At 31.8% G+C, this 23,792-nt stretch overlaps 1 protein-coding gene and 1 long non-coding RNA gene across 10 annotated transcripts; one reads left to right on the top strand and one right to left on the bottom strand.

The window, feature by feature from the left end:
• Positions 1-374: 374 nt before the first annotated feature.
• Positions 375-7,538, bottom strand: LOC146940678 (uncharacterized). Its single transcript, XM_085754389.1, has 6 exons — positions 7,004-7,538; positions 2,860-3,144; positions 2,676-2,724; positions 1,507-1,783; positions 1,133-1,211; positions 375-738 (listed from the first exon to the last, which is right to left on the bottom strand). Exons 1-6 carry the CDS (start codon positions 7,418-7,420, stop codon positions 562-564), a joined length of 1,284 nt encoding a protein of 427 aa, XP_085610515.1. The 5' UTR covers positions 7,421-7,538; the 3' UTR covers positions 375-561.
• An 11,240-nt stretch (positions 7,539-18,778) lies between these two features.
• Positions 18,779-23,480, top strand: LOC146940677 (uncharacterized). Of its 9 annotated transcripts, none has more exons than XR_015032127.1 (10): positions 18,779-18,891; positions 19,859-19,928; positions 20,044-20,103; positions 20,195-20,346; positions 20,590-20,674; positions 20,871-20,974; positions 21,117-21,183; positions 21,969-22,304; positions 22,394-22,824; positions 23,042-23,480. It is a non-coding gene; the product is annotated as an uncharacterized LOC146940677 (long non-coding RNA). The 9 variants fall into 9 exon arrangements; XR_015032124.1 differs by having other exon boundaries at positions 20,871-21,004; positions 23,042-23,446; XR_015032121.1 differs by having other exon boundaries at positions 20,190-20,346; positions 20,871-21,004; positions 23,042-23,446.
• Positions 23,481-23,792: the final 312 nt, after the last annotated feature.

Raw genomic sequence — 23,792 nt, 5'->3', positions numbered from 1 at the left:
ACAACTTAAAAACTGCAGCAAAGTGGTTTGGGTGAGAGCATTATACCATGGTGTTACAGGTTCGACTCCCTCCCTGCAACACCATGTTACTTACAGGTTCGACTCCTTGCAACACCATTTTTAATAATTAATATTTAAAAAAAATCAAAAACAGCAACTCGCCGATTAACAGAGAACAGCTTTGACAACTTAAAAACTGCAGCAAAGTGGTTTGGGTGAGAGCATTATACCATGGTGTTACAGGTTCGACTCCCTGCAACACCATTTTTAATAATTAATATTTAAAAAAAAATCAAAAACAGCAACTCGCCGAGAGTTGAACAGAGGACCTGCAAGCCACCAACAAACGTATGCCGCTAGGCTAACGAAGAAACTTTGATATATAGATGACTTATACCATATATATACTTAAATGGGAAATAATCTGGTACGGCAACTGCCACACCATGTTTCACACTGGATCCGCCCATGCCCACAAAATTATATACGCCCACAACCAAAAACGAGTATAGAGGACAACATAATGTTAACTGTTAAGCAAGTTCACTAAAGAACCTAGTTTCAGATTTCATGAATACTTGCTTCCAGAAATGCAAGCTTCTTGTGCAGCCGCACTTGGTGATCAGCAAATTCCGAAAACAAATCCCTCTTAGCACTGGCAATCTTGAATTCTTGAGTTCCTGAATGTACAACCTTCAAATTGCTACTCCTTCTATTGTTTCCATCCTGTGATGCATTCTGAAAGACAAAATGTTAAGCAGTAAATAAACATATATGCAAAGAACTAAATTTAATTAATGTCGCACCAAATGAAAATCTGCCGTGCCTAGTGTCTAATTAAGTGAACTTGGTGGCACAACTTATTAAAACTACAAAGTTATCTGGAAGAATATAATAAGACTTTCAGAACCAATGGACTACATGTTTGACGGCATGCATTTTCATCAGGGAACCAAGTATAAGATTGATAAATGTACAATTTTATAAATACAAATAACGTTTCTTTTGGTGCCTTAGACGGTTGATGATGTGACAATCCTATAGTCTTGACCAATAGCCATGCTCTACTACTGAGCCGTTAAATTATTCTTTGGAGGAAAAGAGGAGGAAATAAATTTGTTTGAAGGCCTACCTCAGATTTAGGAAACAGTGTTCCTATTGATGCTTTGATATTTTTGAGACCTACTTGTTTTTCAATTACCACCCATGGCCTGAAAAAAGACAGTGAAGAGGTTTAAATAGCAAATGAAAACAATCATAAATAACATATACAGAATTATCTTGCCTAGACTTGCAGATCCATAATAATTTTGTAAGTGTTGTGGGTTAAATTACAAACAAAATTACTGCCAAAACAACCTGGAAGCCTTGTTAAAATAATAACTTAGGTTGACGAATCAGGCATTCACCTTTCACGGATGAATCAATAGTAAATAACCCAAGTAAGCTATTCATCAAAATACATAACACAGACATCAATGTTTAGGAACTATAAGTCTATACTACCTGCCAGTTGAAGATGTTATGATGTAATTTGGATTTGTCAAAAAGTCACAAAGCTTTTGGAAATCTTGTTCAGTGTGCAACATAATGGCACCCCTGGTATATATCTCCAATGATAAACTTGGAAAAATGAACACACTAGCTGATACTTGAGTATGTTTGTATAAGAACTCTACAGCTGTTGATGGACATAATTCTTTATCAAGATTCCCTATCAGAATCATACACACATTTCTTTTAGCTTCCAACTCTTTATCTTCCATGCTTTCGTCAGGGCTGACTAAAATAAATAAAAAATGAAAAAGTGAGGAAAAGGTTTTGAAGATTTATATTATAGAACACTATCATAAGAAAAAATATAAAGAACAATTGCGCAGTGAATGAAAACCAAAGTTGATGAATATGATAAATGGGTGTAGAGCATGCTGGAAAGCAAAGTAGGTCTGAATATGTTTATATGAACATGCATAAAGTTAGAGAAAAATTGATAAGTCAGGTTCCCATATTCGCAAGTTCAACCTAGGAACCAAGCTTGGCCTCTCAAGGATAGTAAGATCCACCTACTAGAGGAATTGTATCTATAAAGCACACGTATAATAATTTAAAATAGAGATTTATACGGAATATCTCTTAACAACTCATTTACCAGTCCAGTAGAATCTGACATGATCCTACAGGTATAGTAAATACTCCCTCCGTTTCAAAATGAGTGTCGCTTTAGCCAAAAAAATTTGTTTCAAAATGAGTGTCGCTTTCAGTTTCCAATGCAATAATAACTTTTTCTTTTCAATTGTACCCTCCAATTAATACTCTGCACACTACTTCCAAAGTATTACTTTTAAAACTAACCAATAGTTAATAAGGATAATTTGGTAAAATAACCATTCTCTTTCTCTTAATCATTGCATTTCTTAATATGTGTGTAAACACCTAAAACGACACTCATTTTGAAACGGAGGGAGTAAATACTAACAAAATATAATTCTAAATATTGATATGTGATTTTGACAACCATGGTTACCAAGGTCCTAACAGAGTCACGAGGAAAATCATATAAAGAGAATCATAAAAAATAAATATCAGAAAGGCATAAAAGATTTCTGCAAAACCCAATGAGTTGAATCAAATTTTAGAATTAACCTCTACTATTACATAGAATTTTAGAAACAAACCTTCAGGAGAACAGGCACCCACAACAGATCGTTTGGCGCGTCGTCTTCCCTGGAGAGGAATATAAGATATCAAACACAGAAATACATCAAAAATCTTATACTATAACTACAAATTTCTCAACATACAAAATAACGGAAAGTACTTTGGGAACATAAAGATACATTTTACACACCCACTACTTACCTTTTGCATTCTTTCGAAAAATCCCATTTTGGTTTTAGTTTTTATTCCTTTGTGGCAGATCACAACCAATTCCTGTCCAGATTGTGATTCTAGTCTCCTCCTTGTAATCTCCAAGAACAAAGCCACAGCTGGATCGTGCTCTTTTATAGGCTGCACAATGCAAATGTCACCAATTTCGGCAGCAGTCAACTTTCCTTCATTTGGCCCATGTAACCAGGACAGGATAAAGGTACACAAGCACAAGCACTCCGCGTCTTTTTTGCGAGAATGCTTGCGTTCATCCACCTATAAAAACATTCACAATTTCGCAATCAAACACAGATTCAGAAGTAAAATTTACTAAAAAAGGACCAACTCAGCTAAAACTTCAATTCCTGATCCTAGATGCTGCTGCTACAATAGTTATTGCATATAATAGCAATCTAAAGCCTTAATACGGAATGCTTCTAGGTTTTATAAAGCTAGGTTTAATCATAAACTTAATGCATACAATATCTTTACATGGATCTACCCATTAATACATGCATTTACTTACAAAAACATGCATGCATGAATGAACTTGAATGATATGATTGAGTACTAACCCTTCAACCCAAAGAATGGCAATACAAACATTTAATTTGGAATGCTTCTAGATTTTCTAAAGCTAGGTTTAATCTTAAACCTTATGCATAAAATATCTTTATATGTATCTACCCATTAATATAGGCATTTACATATAATAACATCCATGCATAAATGAACTTTATCAGAGGAACAGTCCGCCTAGAGCTCACAAGAGCTAGTGTAGTCTCTAGCACATTGAATCATTAAGTTGTAACTAACTTTAACTGCCTTAACTCCCTAGTAACTACGTTTCAGTGAGAATCCCCTGTTACTGGCTATAACCAGTAAACATGTAAGGTCTAAAAATAGACCATTGCACCTATTGTAATCTCAATAATTCATTTCATTACAGAAATAACAGAATCAGCTCAAAGAGCATTTCCACCCCTAGCTAGTTTTCTAATATGGTAATGGTATCAGTAAAGAAGCCGATCCTGTGGCCCCCACACAAACCTTGCCAGTGCATTCCGCAGTGATGCGAGCTCTGCCATTGATGTTTCCGTCTTGGCCACAAATTCATTCTCTGCAATCGCTGAAAAACTCGATTGAGAGAACTATCTTTTCTGGTGCCGACAGGTAGAACCTGTGATTAAGGCACACCAACTTCATCATTATTTGGTAAATCCTTTGATTCCTATCATGTTCAATACTTTGGTAGATGCTAAAGCGAATCAAATTTCTACTAAATTTGAAGCATGGGAACAACAAGTTTAGTTGCTCCTAGCTTGGTTACAATCCACAATTACGCGCGACGTCCTAGCTTGGTTACAATCCACAATTACGCGCGACATGTTGTGACGCGTGATCGGTTCCAAGAATTCTTGGCAACTAGGGGATAAGATTCACACTTATTTCCAAACACACATCAATGCAAAGCTGTTCCAGCTTTGTTCTGAGCTTCGCAATACGAAAATGGACAATTGCTCTGTTTCAGAGTTTCTTCTCAAAACTCAAACCACGATTGATTCAATTCACGCAATTGGTGAGTCTATTTCTCCATGTGCGCATCTGGATGTCACTCTTAGGGTATGCCTCAAGATTACAAGTCTACTATCTCATTAATTAGTGGCAGGATTGGTTCCATTCCCATAGAAGTTGGAATTCTATTGCTAAGTCATGAAGCTCGCCTTGAGCGTTTTTGCAAAATGGCTTCTCCTACTATCAATTTCACTGCTTCCTCAACTGCAAATGAGGCAGAGAGTACTCAAGCTCTATCCTCTAACTTAGAGCAACAATCATTTTTACGCTTTTCTAATGGCTCAGGTGAGCGTGGTGGTCACTCTGGCTGTCGTGGACATGGTGGCAATGGTTGTGGTGGACGTAGTTCCATCCAGTGTCAAGTGTGCCATAAGTTTGGGCACCATGCTTCTATCTGTTATCATAGATTCAAGAAGGATTACACTCCCTCTGTACCTCTTGATCACCAGCAAAAGAGTAACAATTCTAATTTTCCTGGTCCAATTCCACTAATTCTATGGTTAATGGTAACTTTCCCCAATCACCCATGCCATGGCAGTCTAACTCTTGCCCTGTACCATGGTCTCATAATCCTTCGAGTTACTTTGGACCTCCACTGCTTATTCTCTCTCTGTTTTTCTACTTGGCATAACAGACTAGGACACCCTAGTGCTGATAGTCGAAGAAGTGTATTGAATCTTTGTAAAATTCCATTTAGCAATAAAAGTGTTTTGATTTCTGCACTTCTTGCTGTCTAGGCAAAGCTCATAGACCAACTTCATCTTAATCTTAAACTTCCAATTAATTTTGAACTTTATGCATAAAATATCTTTATATGCATCAACCCATTAATATACGTATCTACTTAAAAATAAATCAATTAATGCAAGTATTTACACAAAACTATGGTTCATGACATTGAACAAACTTTCACAATTCCAATTCAAATCACACACAATCAATCAGTGCCAGAAATGAATGTGAAAAAGTACATACTAAAAATCACTTCCCCAAAAATTGAACGGTCTAAAGTATTGCCACAATACTTAACTTCAATATTACGTTCAGAAATGAATAGTGATAACTCAAAAATTAACAATGCAATAAAATTAAAAGCTAAAAACACATAGCGAATAACTCAAAATGGCGTTTCAAAAAAGTAGTACTAGAAAGAATAGAATGATGAACTGCATCAACGAGAGGAATACACAATTTCAGAAACAAACACAGATTCAAATGTAAATTTACTTGAAAAGACCAACTCATAGCTAAAACTTTAATTCATGTTGCTAGACGGTTCAGGTTATTGCGCAGAGAACGGCAATCCAAAGCTCTAATATGGAATGCATCTAAATTTTCTAAAGCTAGGTTTAGCCTTAAACTTTATGCAGAAAATATCTTTATACGTACCTACCCATTCATGCTACATACATGAATGAACTTCAATAATATGATTGGATACTAACCCTTCAAATCCCCCCAATCAATTAATACAAGTATTTACCCATTAATATATGCATTCAATTACAAAAGCATCCATGCATGGATGACCTTAAATTATGATTGAAAACTAACCCTTCAAATCCCCCAATCAATTGATACAGTCATGTGTATTTAGTTCTACTCCAAGCCGAAATTGATTCTAGAATTGACTATGACATGTTTGGTACCTCTAAAATATAATTGATTTTACCTGAAGCTAGAAATTGTAGCTTTAATTCTAGAATTGATTTTTACACTTAAATTTATTGCTCAACTCACTTTTATATGAATGTATTCAAACATAAATCACTTTACCTTCAACTCAATTTTAGTCAGAATCAATTTTATATAATCATTTCACTTAAAATCAAATTTTCCCACCACATAACCAAACATGCACGTACATGAAATTGTACAAACTCTCACACTTTCAATTTAAACCATCCACAAAATCAATCAATCTCGAAAAAGAATATGAAAATTGATAAACTTTAATACTAAAAAACACTTCCCCCAAAATCCAACTATGGCTCTGTTTGGTAAAAAATATGGGATAGTTGATTGGCTAGCTTATAGTTGATGACGTAGAAACCAGCTTATAGCTGATAGCAGATAAGCTAGCCGATTGAATTTGTAGTGTTTGGTAAAATTAGCGATTGAAGTAGCATATAAATATGAAATGACATGAAAATCGTGCATTAAATTAATATATATATTTTTTCAATTAAGATTGCACGGATAAAACTGAGGTAAAAAGCGAAAAGCTATAAGCTACTTGAATTAGCTTGTAATAAACAACTATAAATAAGCTAATGAAAATATGTTATAAACTCGTGTAAAAATGACAGATACCAAACCGGTATTTTTTTTAATCATACGAGCTTATAAGCTATAAGTCATAAGATCAATTTTATGTCTTAACAAATAGACACATCCAACATACCATTGCCTTAATATTTAACTTCATTATTAATAACTCAAACATAATTAGCAACACAGTAAAAATAGTAAAAATGCTAAAAAAAAAAATGAAATGCTAAAAACTCAAAACGGCGTTTGAAAAAAGCAGTAAAAACAGAAGGCGAAACAACAAACGAACCGCATCAACAACAGCATCATAGAAGCGAAGATCATCAGGTGTGAAACGCAGCGAAGCGCAAACCCTAACACCCTTAACAAGCTTCCGACATTCATAATCCTGAACTTGAACGGAAACAGGTCTGAATCGTTTCTCAAACTCAACAAGCTCTTCCAATGATTCGAAAAAAGAAGGTTCGAAGATATTGTCTTCTTCATCGGTGAATTTTTCGTACCTTACTCGAAGTGTTTCCTTTTCCTCCAACGTAACCATAACGGTGTACCATGCACCGTCTTCGTAGTTTCGAAATTCCGTGATGTAATTTTGATTTTGTTCAGGAACGGTTACCCGCATTTCTCTCTTCGCCGGCGTCGGAGTTTCGAAGAATGAAACGGTGTCGTTTTGTTTCGACGGTATCGTTTTCTGTTTCTCTGCCATTTCAACCTCGGAGTAGTCTAGTGTAGAAAGGGAGCGATCAAAGATTCAAACAAAACTCTTGAGTTTCTAAATATGAAAAGAAAACTCTTCCGATTTTTATTCATCACTTTAAATACAACTAGTATAGTGACCCGTGCCAAGCACGGGAAATAAAATTTTTTTTTGATCAAATGTATAGATTTTATATTATGTTATCTAAAAATTATAAATGTGGTTATAGTTTAAATTTGATATGGAAAAAAATATCATCTTAATGTTGTTAATTTTGTATATATTTTGAAATATCTAAACATTGCACATAACGATTAAAGTATTTGGATTTATACTTATACTAATTATTTGTAGTATAAGATGTACTCATTGTTAAACTTAGCATATGTAATATTTATGCAAAAATACGCCGACGTACTGTATATTATTATTTGTTGACATAATATATTTTATTAATCATAAAAACTAAAAAGATTATATTTTTTTTATATAATAGTCAGTGTCAGAAGTATACCCATAGCCTGTGAATGCAAACGTTAAATTTTTTATGGGTGTGTCTAAATATAGTTTGGGCTACAGAAACGCCGATTGTTATTTGTTTTTATTTTTTACAAAACCAATGGTCTAATGTAAATTTGTATTTTGGGGTAACGACGATGTAAAAAAAAAGTTCTGCGTACTGTTATACCTGAAAAGTGCATCAATTAAAAGTCAATGGCAGGAGGATCTGCTTATAAAGAAATTGCATGTCATGTAATGACCAATACGTAGACATGGCAACAGGGCGGACCGGGGGCGGGTTTGAGAATCCCCGTCCCCGCCCCCGCTTCCATGCACCCGTACCCGCCCCCAAACCATATCAGGGGTAAAAATTGAACACCCAACCCCGCCCTCAACTCCCGGCTCCGCACCCACCCCCACCCGCGAAAACTTTATTTTTTATAAAATATTTAAAAAATGCATATTTTTTCATTTTTTCATAGCAACAAAAACACAATAATTATATTAATAATTATTTATCTAATAAACTTTTTTCAAAAGAGCAAAATAATTATAATAAATATGTTTCTAAAGAGTAATATTATATTAAAATAGGTTAGTACTTATGGAAATAAGATTATAAAATTTAAGAAAGAAATTTTTAAAAAACGGGTGCGGGGCGGGGGTGGGTGCTGGGCGGGAGTAAGCATACCCCGCACCCGCCCCCGTACTAAAACTCCAAATTTCCCCCACACCCGTACCCGCACCCGGTTAAATCGGCTTTTCCCCGTTAAATTCGGGGCGGGGGCGGCCGGGTCTTGCGGGGGCGGGGTTTGTTGCCATGTCTACCAATACGCCTTACAAAGATATTAAAAAAGAAAAACGACTTCCAAACAATACGTAACTTTAGTGTTTTAAATTATAGCAACAACAATTCTAAAACATAGCCAATGATCATACTTTTTGAAAAACTTCACGATACACAACATTTTTGGTTTCCTTGCAAACATTATTATCTTCATCCAAGATGAGCAACTTCCAACCTTTTCTAGAAGTAACTCGAGAGACAACGACATAGAGTTGTCCATGCGTGAACACGGGCTTAGGAAGATAAACTCCCACTCGAGATAAAGATTGACCCTGATTTTTATTTATTGTCATCGCAAAACAAAGCGTCAATGAAAATTGCATGCGTCTGAATTTGAAGGGTAGTTCTGGATCACTCGGAATAAGATTCATCCTGGGAATGAATACCCTGGTACCTGCCTTTTCTCCTGTAATTATAGTAGCAACTACCGTGCTCTTCCCTAGATGTGTAACTGTCAGCCTCGTACCATTACACAGTCCATTGGCCTGATCGATGTTTCTCATCAGCATAGCCGGACATCCCACCCTTAGTTTCAACCGGTGATTTGGAATTCCAGAGCTCTTAATACCATTAAGAAATTCTGTTGTGAAATACTCGCTTTGGACATCATAATTTTCACACGATCGACAAACAGAATCAGAGCTTAAATACTCTTTCTCTTCACTTGGAATCAGCGAAATCATATATTCGTTAACATGCTCAACTGAATCAAGCGTTGGTGCGAGTATTCCCCTTTCTTGGAAAAATAGCTGGTCACCAATGTTATCATTCAAATCAGGATACACAAAGTTTAGAATTGACATCAACGGATTTGTTGTGTCCGATATGAGCAAATATTCAGGAATTTCTACCTTCATTTCACCATTCTCATCTGAAGCGTCATTGTCATCTCCAGTTAAGAGTATCCACTTGCCAAAATTAGGAATTTCTTCCTGCTCTGCAGGTACCAAAGATGCACCCAATCTCATATTAACAGTAAGCCTCAACAAATTACAATAAGCCCATATCTTTGATGAATTGATTGAGGCATCAACAATATCCTGCCTCGTTCCTTTTCGGACAACAGACAATATCTGCCTAAAATCACCACCTAAAACTACTGTCATTCCACCAAAAGGTCTAAACTCGTTTAGGGGATCATTCTTGGACATCACACATTGATCGGTCAACTGCCTCAAAGCACCATCGGTGCATCATTGGAGTCTCATCCCAAATTATCAACTTTGCAGCGCACACCAGGTCGGCCCTAGGACTATCCTTTCCATCGTAAGCGATGATGCCTCATTAATCTCAATAGCGACTGTCAACGTCGAGTGCGCGGTTCTTCCACCTGGTAATAGAAAAGTCGCTATACCGCTGGATGCAACATTCAATACAATTAACCCCTTCGATCTAACAGCATCTGACAATGTTTTCCATATAAAGGTTTTTCCAGTACCACCGTAACCATATAAGAAAAAGAAACCACCGTCGTCAGAACCAACGGACTTCATGATCTTGTCATGCACACATCTTTGTTCATCAGTCAACATCAGCGTGTGTCTTATCCAGTTCATCTTTGTTGTCATTTAGCTCATCAACGATAAGCTTGTTTGTGAAAGTTGGCATGTCTGCTGCATTTGGCCTGGGCATAGATTTGAAGTCAATAAGAGACCGTCCGTTTTCCTGAAGCAGCATTTCAATTTCAATCAAACACAACTTCTTCAAGTCATCGTCACTGATACGCAGATCTGCATATTAAATGTAAAGTCCCGAAATTAATATTAATACCTTTGCATGCATATGTGTGCACGTTGAAGAGAAAGATAAAATATTAGCTTTATATGAGAATTCTTTAAATGTAAATATATCAGCTTAAAAAATGTAGAAAATGCTGAATGGTATCGTAGAGTTAGTAACTCTTGGTTTGTTCTTTACTATAATTGCCTCGTCCATGTCATTTGCACCCTGATGCTAAACTCGTCATCCCAGAATTCCAAGCAGTATTTGACTTGTGTTGCTTCAAAAACAACAACAAAGGAGTACGCAAAGAGAAGTGCCGTGGAGACAACACTAAAAAAGCATATCTCAGTGGAGACATGTTTTTACTTTGAAGTTTTATGTTACCTCTTAATGCATTTTAAGTGCAGCTTTTCCTTTTAAAGTTGCATAATGACACGCCATTTGTTCTAATTCTCATCAATGACAATTGCAACATGTTCTGGCCTTAAAAAAAAATATATCATTATGTCTTGAAACATGTCTATTTTCACTTCTGTCTTTGTCATAAAAACTAAAAATGATAGTAAGAGAATATATGCAATGCAACGGAAAAAATGATATTAAAGTTACGACTCAATTCTTAATCGAAAAAAAGCTTCTTTCAGCTTAACTCAAACTAAAAAAAATAAGCTTATTTGTAAAGGATTTCCCAAGCCATTATCTAATTAACGCGAAAATAAATAGATATAGAAACTGCTACAAAAAGATGTCATGAATGCTCACTAATCTAGATAACGTGAAAAAATAATCAATTAAAGAACAGTTTTGTGGCGTTGATAGTAGGTCATGCATTAACCTTATGTTGTTTGCATTATTTGTGGGTGTGTTAGGGTCAGTTCTGCGCTGCTATTACGTGATGTAGCCGCTGGCTGGGAGGCTTTTGTGTGTGCATAATTGCTGTTGCGTCCGCTTGGCTTTTCTATTTTTTAGTTGCAGGTATTTCAGCTTGTTGTAGTGCAGCTTTGCTACTGTGCAGCTGCGATTTTTTAGAGGATCTTTGTGGGCATTAGGTTGTGAGACAGGGGTACTCTCGTGTAGGCAGCACCACGGTTTGTCGTGGTACTTTGCTGGGTTTGGTCTTTGATTAAGGCAACCTAGTGTACACCTCGGCCTCATGATTATTGCACCCGACCCTTGTATATGAATTTACCATCCGCATATATCTCCCTTAGATCATACCCCTATTCAAGCCTTCAAAACACTCCCTACATTCACATTTAGGTTCCCTCGTAGAAAAATATTTTCTCCTAGTGGTATATTTAGAATTAAGCCTCCTAAATCATCCCAAAATTTACTTTTAAAGTTTTTTTTAACCCTGCCCAGGGTGCATAAGCACTAATGATATTAAAGATGTATTGTTCCACTATAACTTTTAGGAATATGATATGATCTTCTATCCTTTTCACATCTATAATATCCTTCTTTCATTCCTCATCAACAATAATGTCTACCCTATTTGTCGGTCTAACTTATAACACTAAAGACGTATTGTTACACTATAAATTGTATAACTATGATATGATGTCCTATCCTCTTGACATATACAACATCCTACTTTGATTCCGTATTCACTATGATGTCTACCTCATTTCTCGTTCTAACTTTATTAGTGTACCAATTCTAAAACCTTGAACTATCTAATTCTTTCACCCTTTCATCCACCCACTTAATTTCATGATATTAAAGATGTATTGTTCCACTGCACTTTTTAGGAATTTGATCTCCTATCCTTTTCACAGCTATAATATCATTCTTTCATTCCTCACCAACAATAATGTCTACCCTATTTGTCTGTCTAACTTGTAACACTAAAGACGTACTGTTACACTATAAATTGTATAGATATGATATGATGTCCTATCCTTTTTACATATACAATATCCTTCTTTGATTCTGTATTCATTATAATGTCTACCTCATTTCTCGATCTAACTTTGTTAGTGTACCAATTCTTAAACCTTGAACTATCTAATTTTTTCGCCCTTTAATCCAACCACTTATTTTCCTATATGCACGTACAATAATCTTCCTTCTAGTCATAGCACCAACTATTTCAATATATTTTTATATAAGAGTGTCTATATTCCATGTTCCAAAACTGATCATACTCTCTTGTAGCTAGCATTTCTCTTTATATATGTTTATATTTGGGTTTCTTAATTAAGATTTCTTTTGTCAAAAAAAAAATTAAGATTTCTAAAACTTTTTTATATATACATTCAAAAAAAACTTTTTTATATATGTTTAAAATTATATTTGTATAAAATTTGTTAAACACTCGTACGAACTTCTTATCAAAGTCAAATATCTCAAAATTCAATAATTTTTTATATACACTTAAAATTATGTTTGTATAAAATTTATTTAATAAAACACTGATAAAAATGTCTCAAGTAAGTCGAATATCTGTAAAGATTAAAACCAGTTTCTATGTGATTAATGCATTAAAATCACGTGATTCTCCTTTATTTCTCCATTAAATATCTAAGGTATTTTATTAATGATATTAAATCGATTTAAACAAAATTAAATCATTTAAATAATGTGATTCTCATTACCTGTATAGGAGTAAAGTAGTCATTAAGGAGAATATCTTCATTAATATTAAAATGTGATTAATGATTTAGAAATTTTTTAAAATGTGATTCTCATTAACGATATATATATATATATATATATATATATATATATATATAAACACATCCCTCTCATTAAGGAGAATATCTTCATTAATATTAAAATGTGATTAATGATTTAGAAATTTTTTATTACATTAATATCATTTGTTTTTTTTATGGTCCTTTTGAATATTTGTATTTCTTCATCAGTTTGAAAATAAATCTTTATTGTTTGATGGTGAACAACGAAGACCATATATACAACTTGAGATTCTTAAAATGCTTTTCCAAAGAATAAATATTTACACCAACAACACAACACGATAAAAAAGTGGTACACACCATATTATTGTAGCCAATATACATATGATTTACTAATAAATCCTTGAATGTCTACACATGACAATTGTCCACAAGTTCATTATGAATATTTCTAAAAAAAAATAATCATTATAAGCAGTGGTAGATGTGAATCCTTTAGTTATTTTCGTTTTTTTATTAAAAAAATTGATAAAATTTGTCATTTATTATTCTTAATGATTATCGAAAAATAATAATTACTCTTGCTTTTTTTTTTAGGCATTTTATACTTACTTGTATAAAACTTGTAAATATTACCATGTATTGGACCATGTGAGATTGAATCCGTAATCCTTATTTGTAAATGATAAAAAGCGAATTACTCCTTTGATATTATACCAAAAATATAATATCTATTGAGTATATGTGTCTGCAATTAAATGCTCAAAAGATCTGCTCATAGCAATTATGTTTTGTCTTAAGCCAATAGCTTCTTTTGTTTAATGAGTCAATTGATTGTTGAAATTATTGTGAGACCATTATTGGTTAAATTTTACTTAGACTCAGGTCAAACTCCATACTATCATAGACCTTCCATAGAAACGGGAGGGTCAGCACAAAAAATCATTATCATTCAAAATTATTATTTGAGAGTTTAGATTATCGGAAATTAAGAAAGTAACTTTTTTTTTACATATATTACTTCAAAAAACCTTTTTTACATATATATAATTTGCGTTTTTTTTTTATCATGATGGCCTACTATATTTATCTCTTTTTTTTAGGGATATTATATTCATCTTTTTAGGTGTTAATATTTATCTGTATATTTAATTTTAGCAACATTGTTGTGGTAAAGGGATGAAGATAATAGGAAAAAAAAAGTCATATATATGATACAACACTCATCGAAGAAATTAAATCAATAAAAAAGGATAGTGTCCACTCTAATTTCCTAATTACACAAAACAAGTTAACAACAACTATCTATAATATTCAATATGATTTTAATCAATATTAAAATCATAACATAGTCGGTGAGCAAAAGAAACATTGCTATTTGAAATTTAAAATATGATCAACAATACAAATCGTAGCTCTAAAATTAAGTGCATGAATAGTTTTAAAAAAAAAGTAGTCATCGTGTGCATCATATTTCATCAAATTCGTTCTTCGAGATCCACATTTTGAACACCTAAAGAGAAGGTGAAATAGGTTTCCATATGCTGAATTTCCATATGTTCAGCTGAAAGAAAGAAAATTAGAGTGAAATAAGTTTAATTGTTGTACCCGTGGAAAATATAAAAAATAGAATCAATTTTTGGAGACAGATATATGAAAATAAGAAAAAAATCAATACATTGAAAGATGGATTTCGAAAACTATTTTAAAATTTAAATGTGTATAAAATATAAATTTCTAATATCAAAATAAAAACATTATTTTTTTATACTGAACACTTTTTTTAAAAAAAATTCTTGGAAAATATAATAGAGTGGGGATATTTTTTTTTAAGAATAAAAATAGAAGTTTAAATACTCCTCCAAAATTTTCAGTTCATTAGAGTAATTTCATATGTAAATTTTCGGCTGTCATTCTGGTACATTAAATACTCCTCCAAATTTTAGCAAATAACATTTTCAATATAAGGTTGTCACGTGTACTATCAAAGTAAAACGTGTGAATTGAAATTCTTATGAATGAAAATAAAAACTAATATAAAATAATAAAAAAATAATGATTTGAAAAATCAAATTATATTTGAACCGTGTTAATAACAAAATGTAGAGATACACATATGTAATATTTTTTTGCATTATTCCTGCGATATTTTTTTTAATAGAGAAGATACACATTGATTGAATGATGTTGGGAATTTTTTTAATAACATTGCCAATTTATTGATATAATCTCGTTTGGCCATTGTGATTTTAGAGGAAAGGTGTTGAAATAATTTTTTTTTTATCTATTAAGCAATTCCGATTTTTTTTTTTTGGTTTAAGGCTTATTTTTTTTAGAGCAGGTCCACTAAATAGAATCAACTGAAATCATATTTTTGATATTCTCTAATGATACGTTTTCAATTCAAATTAAATACCTCCAATTCCAATCTTTTTCTGTCCTAAAATAAAGTATCCGATTTTCTTTTTCTTTCATAAAACAAACATTGAACAATTGAACGAAATTCATTAAAATTTTTTTGGTGAAATCTGTTCAACGGTTTTTGCGATTTTAGAGGAAAGGTCTTGAAATATTATTTTTTTTAGCTATTAAGCAATTCCTAATTTTTTTTTTGGTTTAAGGCTTACTTTATTTTTTTAGGGAAGGTTCAACGTTTATTTTAGCAAGACCATTAAATAGAATCAATTTATATTATTGCCAAAAAAAAGAGGAATCAATTTACGTTAAAAAAAAAGAGGAACCAATTTAATAGCATTTAATATTTTTCTTTTTGTATTTCAACCAAAATTAAATTACATGATTCTACCAAAAATAGAAATATCTAATAAGAAAAACATGGGGTTTACGTCCTCTTTTTTTGTTGCGGTAATCGGCGTTTTATTAAAAAATTTAATTGTGGTGGAATTTATCCTTTGACAAAAATAACGTATACTTTTTAGTCTAGTAAATATTTGTATCATACTTGTACCAAAAAAAAAAAAAATATTTGTATCATACATGACCTTAACAAAATAACCAAATATTATTTTTTTGGGTACCAAGTAAAATGTATCTAGTTAAATTATATAACAAATTAATGGTTACTACCAAATCTAATTAAATTATTTTAAAATGTTACACTTTTATCAAATCATTTTTTTTTGACAAATCAAATCATAATTTTATTATTTGACATATATCAATTATTTCATCTCTTTGATATTTAAATAATTATTTCATTAATCGTATTTTAATTAGATATTACTTGATTTATTTTAATATCTGAATTCAAATATATTAATTTAAATTATTTGATTATTCAAAAAAAGCATATTAGAATTTGAAATTGTAAAACTTCCTTTTGTATTTGTATTTCTAAAATACGAAACGTTTAGCAGAAAGAAAAAACATTTAATTATTTTTACAAATATAAAGCATACGTTTTCACAAAATAAATCAACAATAATTTGGAATTCGTATTTTTTGAATGAATAGGAAATGTTTGATTTGAAATTTGAAGCATATTAGAATTTGAAATTGTAAAACTTCCTTTTATACATAAACAATAAATACAAATTTGTGAGGATGAATGTGGTGAGAGTATTTGAAAAAAGAATAGGATGAGAGTGCCACGTGTCATAAGAATAGGAGGAGAAAAAACATTTCCATAAAGGGCTATGGAATCGGCCGTAAATTTATATTATATAGATGTCTTCCTTTAACTTAATTTTAAATAACATTTCGCCTTTTATCTTTTCTTTTCCTTATTTATTTATCCTTTTATTTATGTTTTAAATAAATAAATAATATTCTTTAAAAAAAATATATTCTTTAAAAAAATAGTGATAATATATCTTATTTAAAAAATAATAATACTATATACTCGCTTCGTCCCATATTATAAGCAAAAAAATAATAGTTTCACACTTATTAAGAAAATTAAAACATAGTAGCTTGTAACATAGTTTCTTATGTTATCCTTGAAATAAGTTTTATAGGAAGATATAAAAACAATTTTCATTGCTTATTGATTATAGAGAAAATGAAAGGGAAAGCAAATTGAATGCAGTTTACATTTAATTTTCCTTTAGAAAAGATATTTTTTTTTAAATAACATAATTAAATATGATAAAAGTTGGTTTTTTTCTTTCTTATAATTTGGGACAAGAATATGTGTTTTTTTTTTTTGGTTTATAATTTAGGACAAAGGGAGTATGTTCTTTTAAAAAAAAAACAATACTTTGTAAGTAAATGTGATTGAGAAAGAGAATAATAATATATTTTTTTTATCAATTACGTCTACTTACTCTTTTTAATACTTTCTAACTATACTCTTTTTCAACTACGTCTACTTACCATATTTATGTCGTTTTAAGATAATACACTCAACTCAAGAAAGTGGATCTTTGTAGTTTTTTTTTTCCTTCGCGTATACCTTCAAACAAGAACAAATTCTTATTTTGTTGCACCCACTCTATTTTTCTTTCATATAAAACTATAGTCAATAGTTTAAATGTTGTTCATAATTTTTTTAAATAATTTAAAGTAAAATTATTAAAACAATTGTCAATAGTTTAATCAAAATTTAACTCTATTTTTCATTTAAGTAAATTTTAACTTCTCTCCAAAGAAACTCAAATTTTCAAAATATAGCGTTAATTAATTTTATTGAGAAAGAGTAAGTAGACATAATTAAGAGAGAGTTTATACCATTAAATTACCAAAACAACAATTAAATAAAAACACAATTAAATAAAAAGAAAGAGAAAGATTACAATCAAATTTGTTAATTCCATAACTTAGTGGATAAGAATAGAACTAGTAGTAGTTCCGTCCTAAATTATAAGTAAAAAAAAAAATCACACTTATTAAGAAAACTAAAACATAATAATTTGGAGTATAATTTTTTGTGTCAAAAAGTTGTCAACAAATGTCAATGTATATGGTTCAACTATTCTTGTTGGAACTGCTTCCTTCGTCTCAAAATGTAAGCAAAAATAGGTTAATATAAGTTTATGTATTTGGTACTAATTTTGAACCATATACATTGACATTTGTTGGCAACTTTTTGCTTATATTTTGGGACGGAGGGAGTATGTTGGTATTATTGACCATTGAAATTGGAACTTTGACTGTGCTTTAGATAAGCATGCGTTTAAGTTTTGATGATTGTTCATCAAATCCCTTGAAAATGTGAGATTTTAACCAAAGACAATTTTTAATAGTGTATTTTAAAAGATTTAAGCATACAAGAAGGATTAGCAGTGATGTTAAGTTTTTCTTTTGTCAACAAGCTTATGTCAGTATAAGAAGGATAAGCAATCATGTTAAGCGTAAAACAACGGAGTAATTCTGCATGTATTTAAAAAGACTGAAGAGGTACACAATTCCTTTCTACATATACTAATAACAAAATTTATCTATGTATAGTCTTCATAGACAAATACAACATGCACTAAAACTCAATAGTTACCGAAAAAAGCACTACAACAAAAATAAATACAGATAACAACTTTTTCTATGTTTTAGGGATTCAATAAGGCAATACATATCTACTAACCTAGATAGGAAAATGAATGTATGTATTTTTTACGATTTTGCCCTTGGAGGGGTATTTTCGTAAATTGATTAATAACCATCTCCCCCATATATATATATGATGTGGTACGGTTTCAATTCATTCATTCCCACTATTTCATTCATTCCTACCCACTACCTCATTCATGTCTCTCATCACTTGAGTCCGGTTCTTCTTCTTCCTTGGTGTGTTTTAGTGATTGATCAAGAAAAAGGTTGGTATTCTATCTTTGATTCCCATGCATGTTTATGTTTTGTGAAGCTTTTGTGGTTTCTATGTGTTTATTGTTTTTTTGGGTGATTTTCTTTTTGTATTGAATTTTAGATGTTGATTTTTTTTAATAAGGTTGTTTGAATTTGTTTTTTAATTGATTTTCTTTTTGTATTTGGTTCCCATGCATGTTTATGTTTTGTGAAGCTTTTGTGGTTTCTATGTGTTTATTGTTTTTTTGGGTGATTTTCTTTTTGTATTGAATTTTAGATGTTGATTTTTTTTAATAAGGTTGTTTGAATTTGTTTTTTAATTGATTTTGGTTTTTTTTTTACTGATTTCGGTTGCATGTTTGAGGAAACCATCTTTTATTTTGAATTGAAATATGCTGGGAACCCAGAATTTGAATGGCTTTGTGATAGTAGGTAACAAGAATGTGAAATGATGTTTTTCTTCTGTTATATGTTGATTTTTTGTTTCTCGGTTGTTTTTTTTCATTTGGTTGTTTGATTGTTTGAGTTTGTTTGTGTTGGTGGGTTTTGTTTTTTGCATGTTTTGTTTTACTTTACTGAATTTTGTTTTCATGTATGCATGTTTGTTTTGGTTGTCAAATGCTTATGATGAACAAACTGCGTTGGATAGAGGAAATTGGTTACTTTTCTCATTGTTACACTTCAATTGGGCTTATGTGACTGGTGGAAAACTGGGTTGAATATAGGAAATTGATTTCTCTCTCTGTAATTTGGAAAAGGTTTTATTAGAGAATTGTGTTTGAAAGAATTTGAGAATCTCTAATTTCTATTTCCTTAACTTTCTTTGAATTTGATTCACACATCTGTGATGTTATGTTAGATTTTTTTTATAAAATGCAATAAATTTTTGTACAAGAATTTTTATACATGCTTAAAAATTGGATACAACTAATGCATGCTTGCTGTCTCATTTGGTGTTAACAAATTGCGTTGAAGTAGCAAACTCAGTTGGAAAAAGTCATGTATAAAGTTGTATGAAACTATGATATACTCATGTGCAGTGTTCAAGGTAAGAACAACAATTATTTGATGCTTGAGCCTAAATATCATGTAAACACTACTGCTACTTCAATATCTGCATTAGCTGATTTATATTTTTATTTTTCTGAAATTATATATGATAGGATGAAGATGAAGGCTTGAAAGATGCACAAATGAGAAAAATATCTCTTCTGATTGAAAAAGTGAGTGACTTTAGTCTCTATTATATTGCTATATTAGATTCTGTTTTGCATAATATCTAATTTTTCCTGAAATAAATCAATGCTAGAATAGAGAAGAAACATGAAATTCTTGAGATTGGATGTGGATGGGGAAGTTTAGCCATTGAAGTTGTTAAAAGAACTGGTTGCAAATACACCGGTATCACTCTGTCAGAGGAGCAACTCAAGCTTACAGAAAAAAGAGTTAGAGATGCTGGCCTTCAGGTATTAATCAACAACCTAAATTTTTAAAAGTAGTTTATAATAAGCACTTATATGATGAATGCTTATAAGAATAAGTGCTTAATTAAGAATAAGATGTTTATCCAATCATGACCTAGATGCTTAATCAATAAATGTCTTGTAATTACAGGTCATTACAATTTATAAAGTACAATTTATGGAGTTGTGGCAATTTCTGCACTAAGGATTAGTCTTTGTGTTAGTAATCATTGTCTTCATGTGCAGAATAAGGAATAACTTAACACATTTGTATGCTAAAGACATAACACCAGATGATAAGCAAGAACTTGATGAGGTTTTACAAAGAGAGGTGCATGCTTGATTCCTTATTGAATATATGATGCAATTTCACCTATTTGCCATTCAGATGACTCTCTGAGTTGATTGATATATAAATATTAATTTTCAAAATCACTTTTTTTATTTGTTTATTTTGTCTCTCAATTTCGAAATTAGCTAACATTGACTCATTAAGTTTTCATCATATCTATTTCTAAAATTTGCAGATGAGGGAAGAAGACGAGGAAATTGAAGCTGATGGTGCCAATTACCAACTTGAAATGATGCGTTGCTTTTGAGAGGTCAATGTGGACAATAATATTGTTGGATGGTAGTATGATTTAAGTAACACTTTACATATGTATGAGTCTTTCTAATTTCAGTGATTTGATAAACACAATTTGATTTGGTTCAAATTTCAGTGTGTAATTTGTAATCACATATCTAACATATGGATAATTCTCTGAATCTAGGTACGAGTCTACATTGCTTGGCTCCTATCAAACTGTGGAGCTGATTGAAACTTTTATGAATTACCAGGTAATAGTTCTTGATTTATCTCCTCAACTTTCACAGACAGAGTAGGACTATGTTATGTTGATTTGGAGATCATAATGAGCTGTAGTGATGAACTTTTATTTCACCTAAGTGATCAAGTTTGAATATGTTGAATGTCCTGTTAATGCTTCCTTTGAATCTTCCCTCACTTTCAATACTACTCTTTATTTTCAATTCTTGCAAGCAATATAAATTTCTTTCTTACTTGAATAAAAAGAGAATGTTCAGTAACATATTAATCAACTATATTGGAGTGTTTCAAGTTTAGCATATATGTTGCATTGATGCTTTTTTTATTATTTAGGTGCATATATTATTTGAACCCTATTTATAGTAGGGTATAAATAGTTCTACCAAGTGGTTTCTTCATTATGAATTGTACTTCATTGCAAATTATGCAGATTCATACAAACATCACTGTGATGTGCATGTGTAAATTGATCTATTCAATCATCAATCAAGATTTAGCCTCATGTTTCATTCTCCATTGCCCCAAAAGTTTCATTTGGAGTATGGCTGATTAGCAAGTTTAAAAATGATACATATCCTTAGATCATATAGTTCTGTCTTATTAAATTTGAATTTAGAGACCAGACAGATTTTGAAGTTGGTCTTAGTTGCTACTCAATCTTTTACAGGTCGTGTACAGATAGATCAATCAAATAAAGAAACTGATTTGCTCAAAAATAACAATGACTTGATTTATGCTTTAGTTGATAAATCTAATTTAGGTACATAACCACCTGTAATTCCTTTTGGCTTGAAAGGCAGCGACATCAATGTGCAAAATTTACGCTTGCTACCTTCTACTTGTGAATGTGTTTCTGAAGCTCTTCGCCCAGCCTCTGAAGCATTATTACATGACATTCCATTTGTTGGTAAAGATTCAGTTGTAGTCCAAGAAATTTCTTACAATGAGATCATTGCAAAGGGAAGTTCAGTGGTAAATGGTATCCAGTCAAAGCAGGAACAAGTAGAAAATCGACTTTATAACCAGGGTGCTGGAGATATTGCAAAATATGTGAATCTTGAACCGTCACTAGCAATGGACTGACTTGAGATATCATGGGATGAGCTGCGGATCAAAGAACGCATTGGTGCTGGTAAATTTTCTGTTTCTTATGCTTTGCAGTTTTGAAGGAGCATAGATGACGCGATGGCTCTAATTGTTGCTGTTCTTTTATTTATGCAGGATCATTTGGGACAGTGTACCGTGCTGAATGGCATGGATCAATAAGTGTTATATCAAGCACTTTTTTCTTCATGTTGAAATTTACTGTTTTTTTGCATATATAAGTTCATGAGTTAATGTGCTTTGTAATCTTTGCTTGATTCTATTTGAAGCCAGTGGCATCTACAATAAACACATTAGCAGGTGCATTGTACAAAGTGTTTTGTGCATCTCCTGATCTAGCTAGCATTGAAATGCACCGAGCATGTTTTGATTATTTGAGCCTTGGAGGTGTTTGCTCAGATGGACTAATAGCTCTACTCTCCGGTCTGAATCCGCATCCATTGAGATTGGTTCTACATTTCTTCGCGGTGGCTGTATACGGTGTTGGCCGCCTCTTGATACCGTTTCCTTCTCCAAAATGAATGTGGATCGGAGCTAGATTGATTTTTGTGAGTACTTTTCTGAAAAGTGCTCAAGTATAAGCTATGTATATAACTGAAAAAAATGTATCTATAAAGATCAAACTTACCTTAGGATGTATCGATTTCAAACATTACATTTAATTATTTTCTACCACATTCTCATCAAATATTAGTAGTTATTGGCTGGTACTGCAACAAATTCTGAATTTTTTAATCAAATATTTATTTTTCCATGATATTTCAGGGTGCATCAGGTATCATTTTCCCCATTATCAAGGCTGAAGGAGTGAGACAAATGTTTTTTTCCAGCAAGTGTGCCAGCATATTACAGAATGCCTACTGTCATATATGATTGCAGGATCTCCATCTTTCAAATAAGAAGCGGTGTTTTTATGTTTGTTTGCGTGATAATTATATATTGCTTGTGTGTGTATGTCGTTGACTTTTAATTGAGCTAACATAAAGGTTTCAGTGTATTAGACCTCATACCAAATCTCAAACAAAAACAATGAACAGTTTGTGTTTAGCTGATAATGACTTTCATAATTAAGCTTTCCTTTTCAAAGTCTTTGCCAATATGTGCTATAGATTTAGCTTATTGGTCAGCAAGAATATCAAAACAAGATATAAAGGTACATTGTTGGAGTTCTAATTTCTTTCCTTTAATTCTCTTTCATTTTTTAATTTCCACTTAATTGGATCTTGATTGGCTTCTCTCTGTTAACGCGATGTAAATGTTTTGTTTGGAGGCAGTTAGCTGGTTACAATTAAATATACAACTTGATTAAAATTTATAAAAACCAGAAGTTTTTGTCTCTTTCTTTTCAGGAGATGCTTTGAATCGATTGTTTATCCATACCAGGTACTCAATAGAATCTCTAAGTAAATCAGTTTCTCATTTAAAAGAAAAATTATCATGTGTTTGAGGTCATATGATGTCATGAGTTAGCTTTTTGCAATCAACTAAAGACAATTCACAAAATTATTGAAAACTG

The sequence above is a fragment of the Medicago sativa genome, chromosome 3 (genome assembly GCF_051527215.1).
Source record: "Medicago sativa cultivar Bolivia chromosome 3, Bolivia_mono, whole genome shotgun sequence".
NCBI lineage: Eukaryota > Viridiplantae > Streptophyta > Magnoliopsida > Fabales > Fabaceae > Medicago > Medicago sativa.
This window is presented reverse-complemented; position numbering and strand designations above follow the sequence as displayed.

Bases quoted from the DNA above. Each gene is read 5' to 3' on its own strand.
- LOC146940678 (XM_085754389.1), bottom strand. From the start codon at position 7,420: ATGGCAGAGAAACAGAAAACGATACCGTCGAAACAAAACGACACCGTT. The intron at 3,145-7,003 runs GTTCGTTTGTTG...ATGTTTTTATAG, and splicing joins ATGATGCTGTTGTTGATGCG to GTGGATGAACGCAAGCATTC. The intron at 1,784-2,675 runs GTTTGTTTCTAA...TATTTATTTTAG, and splicing joins GGGTGCCTGTTCTCCTGAAG to TCAGCCCTGACGAAAGCATG.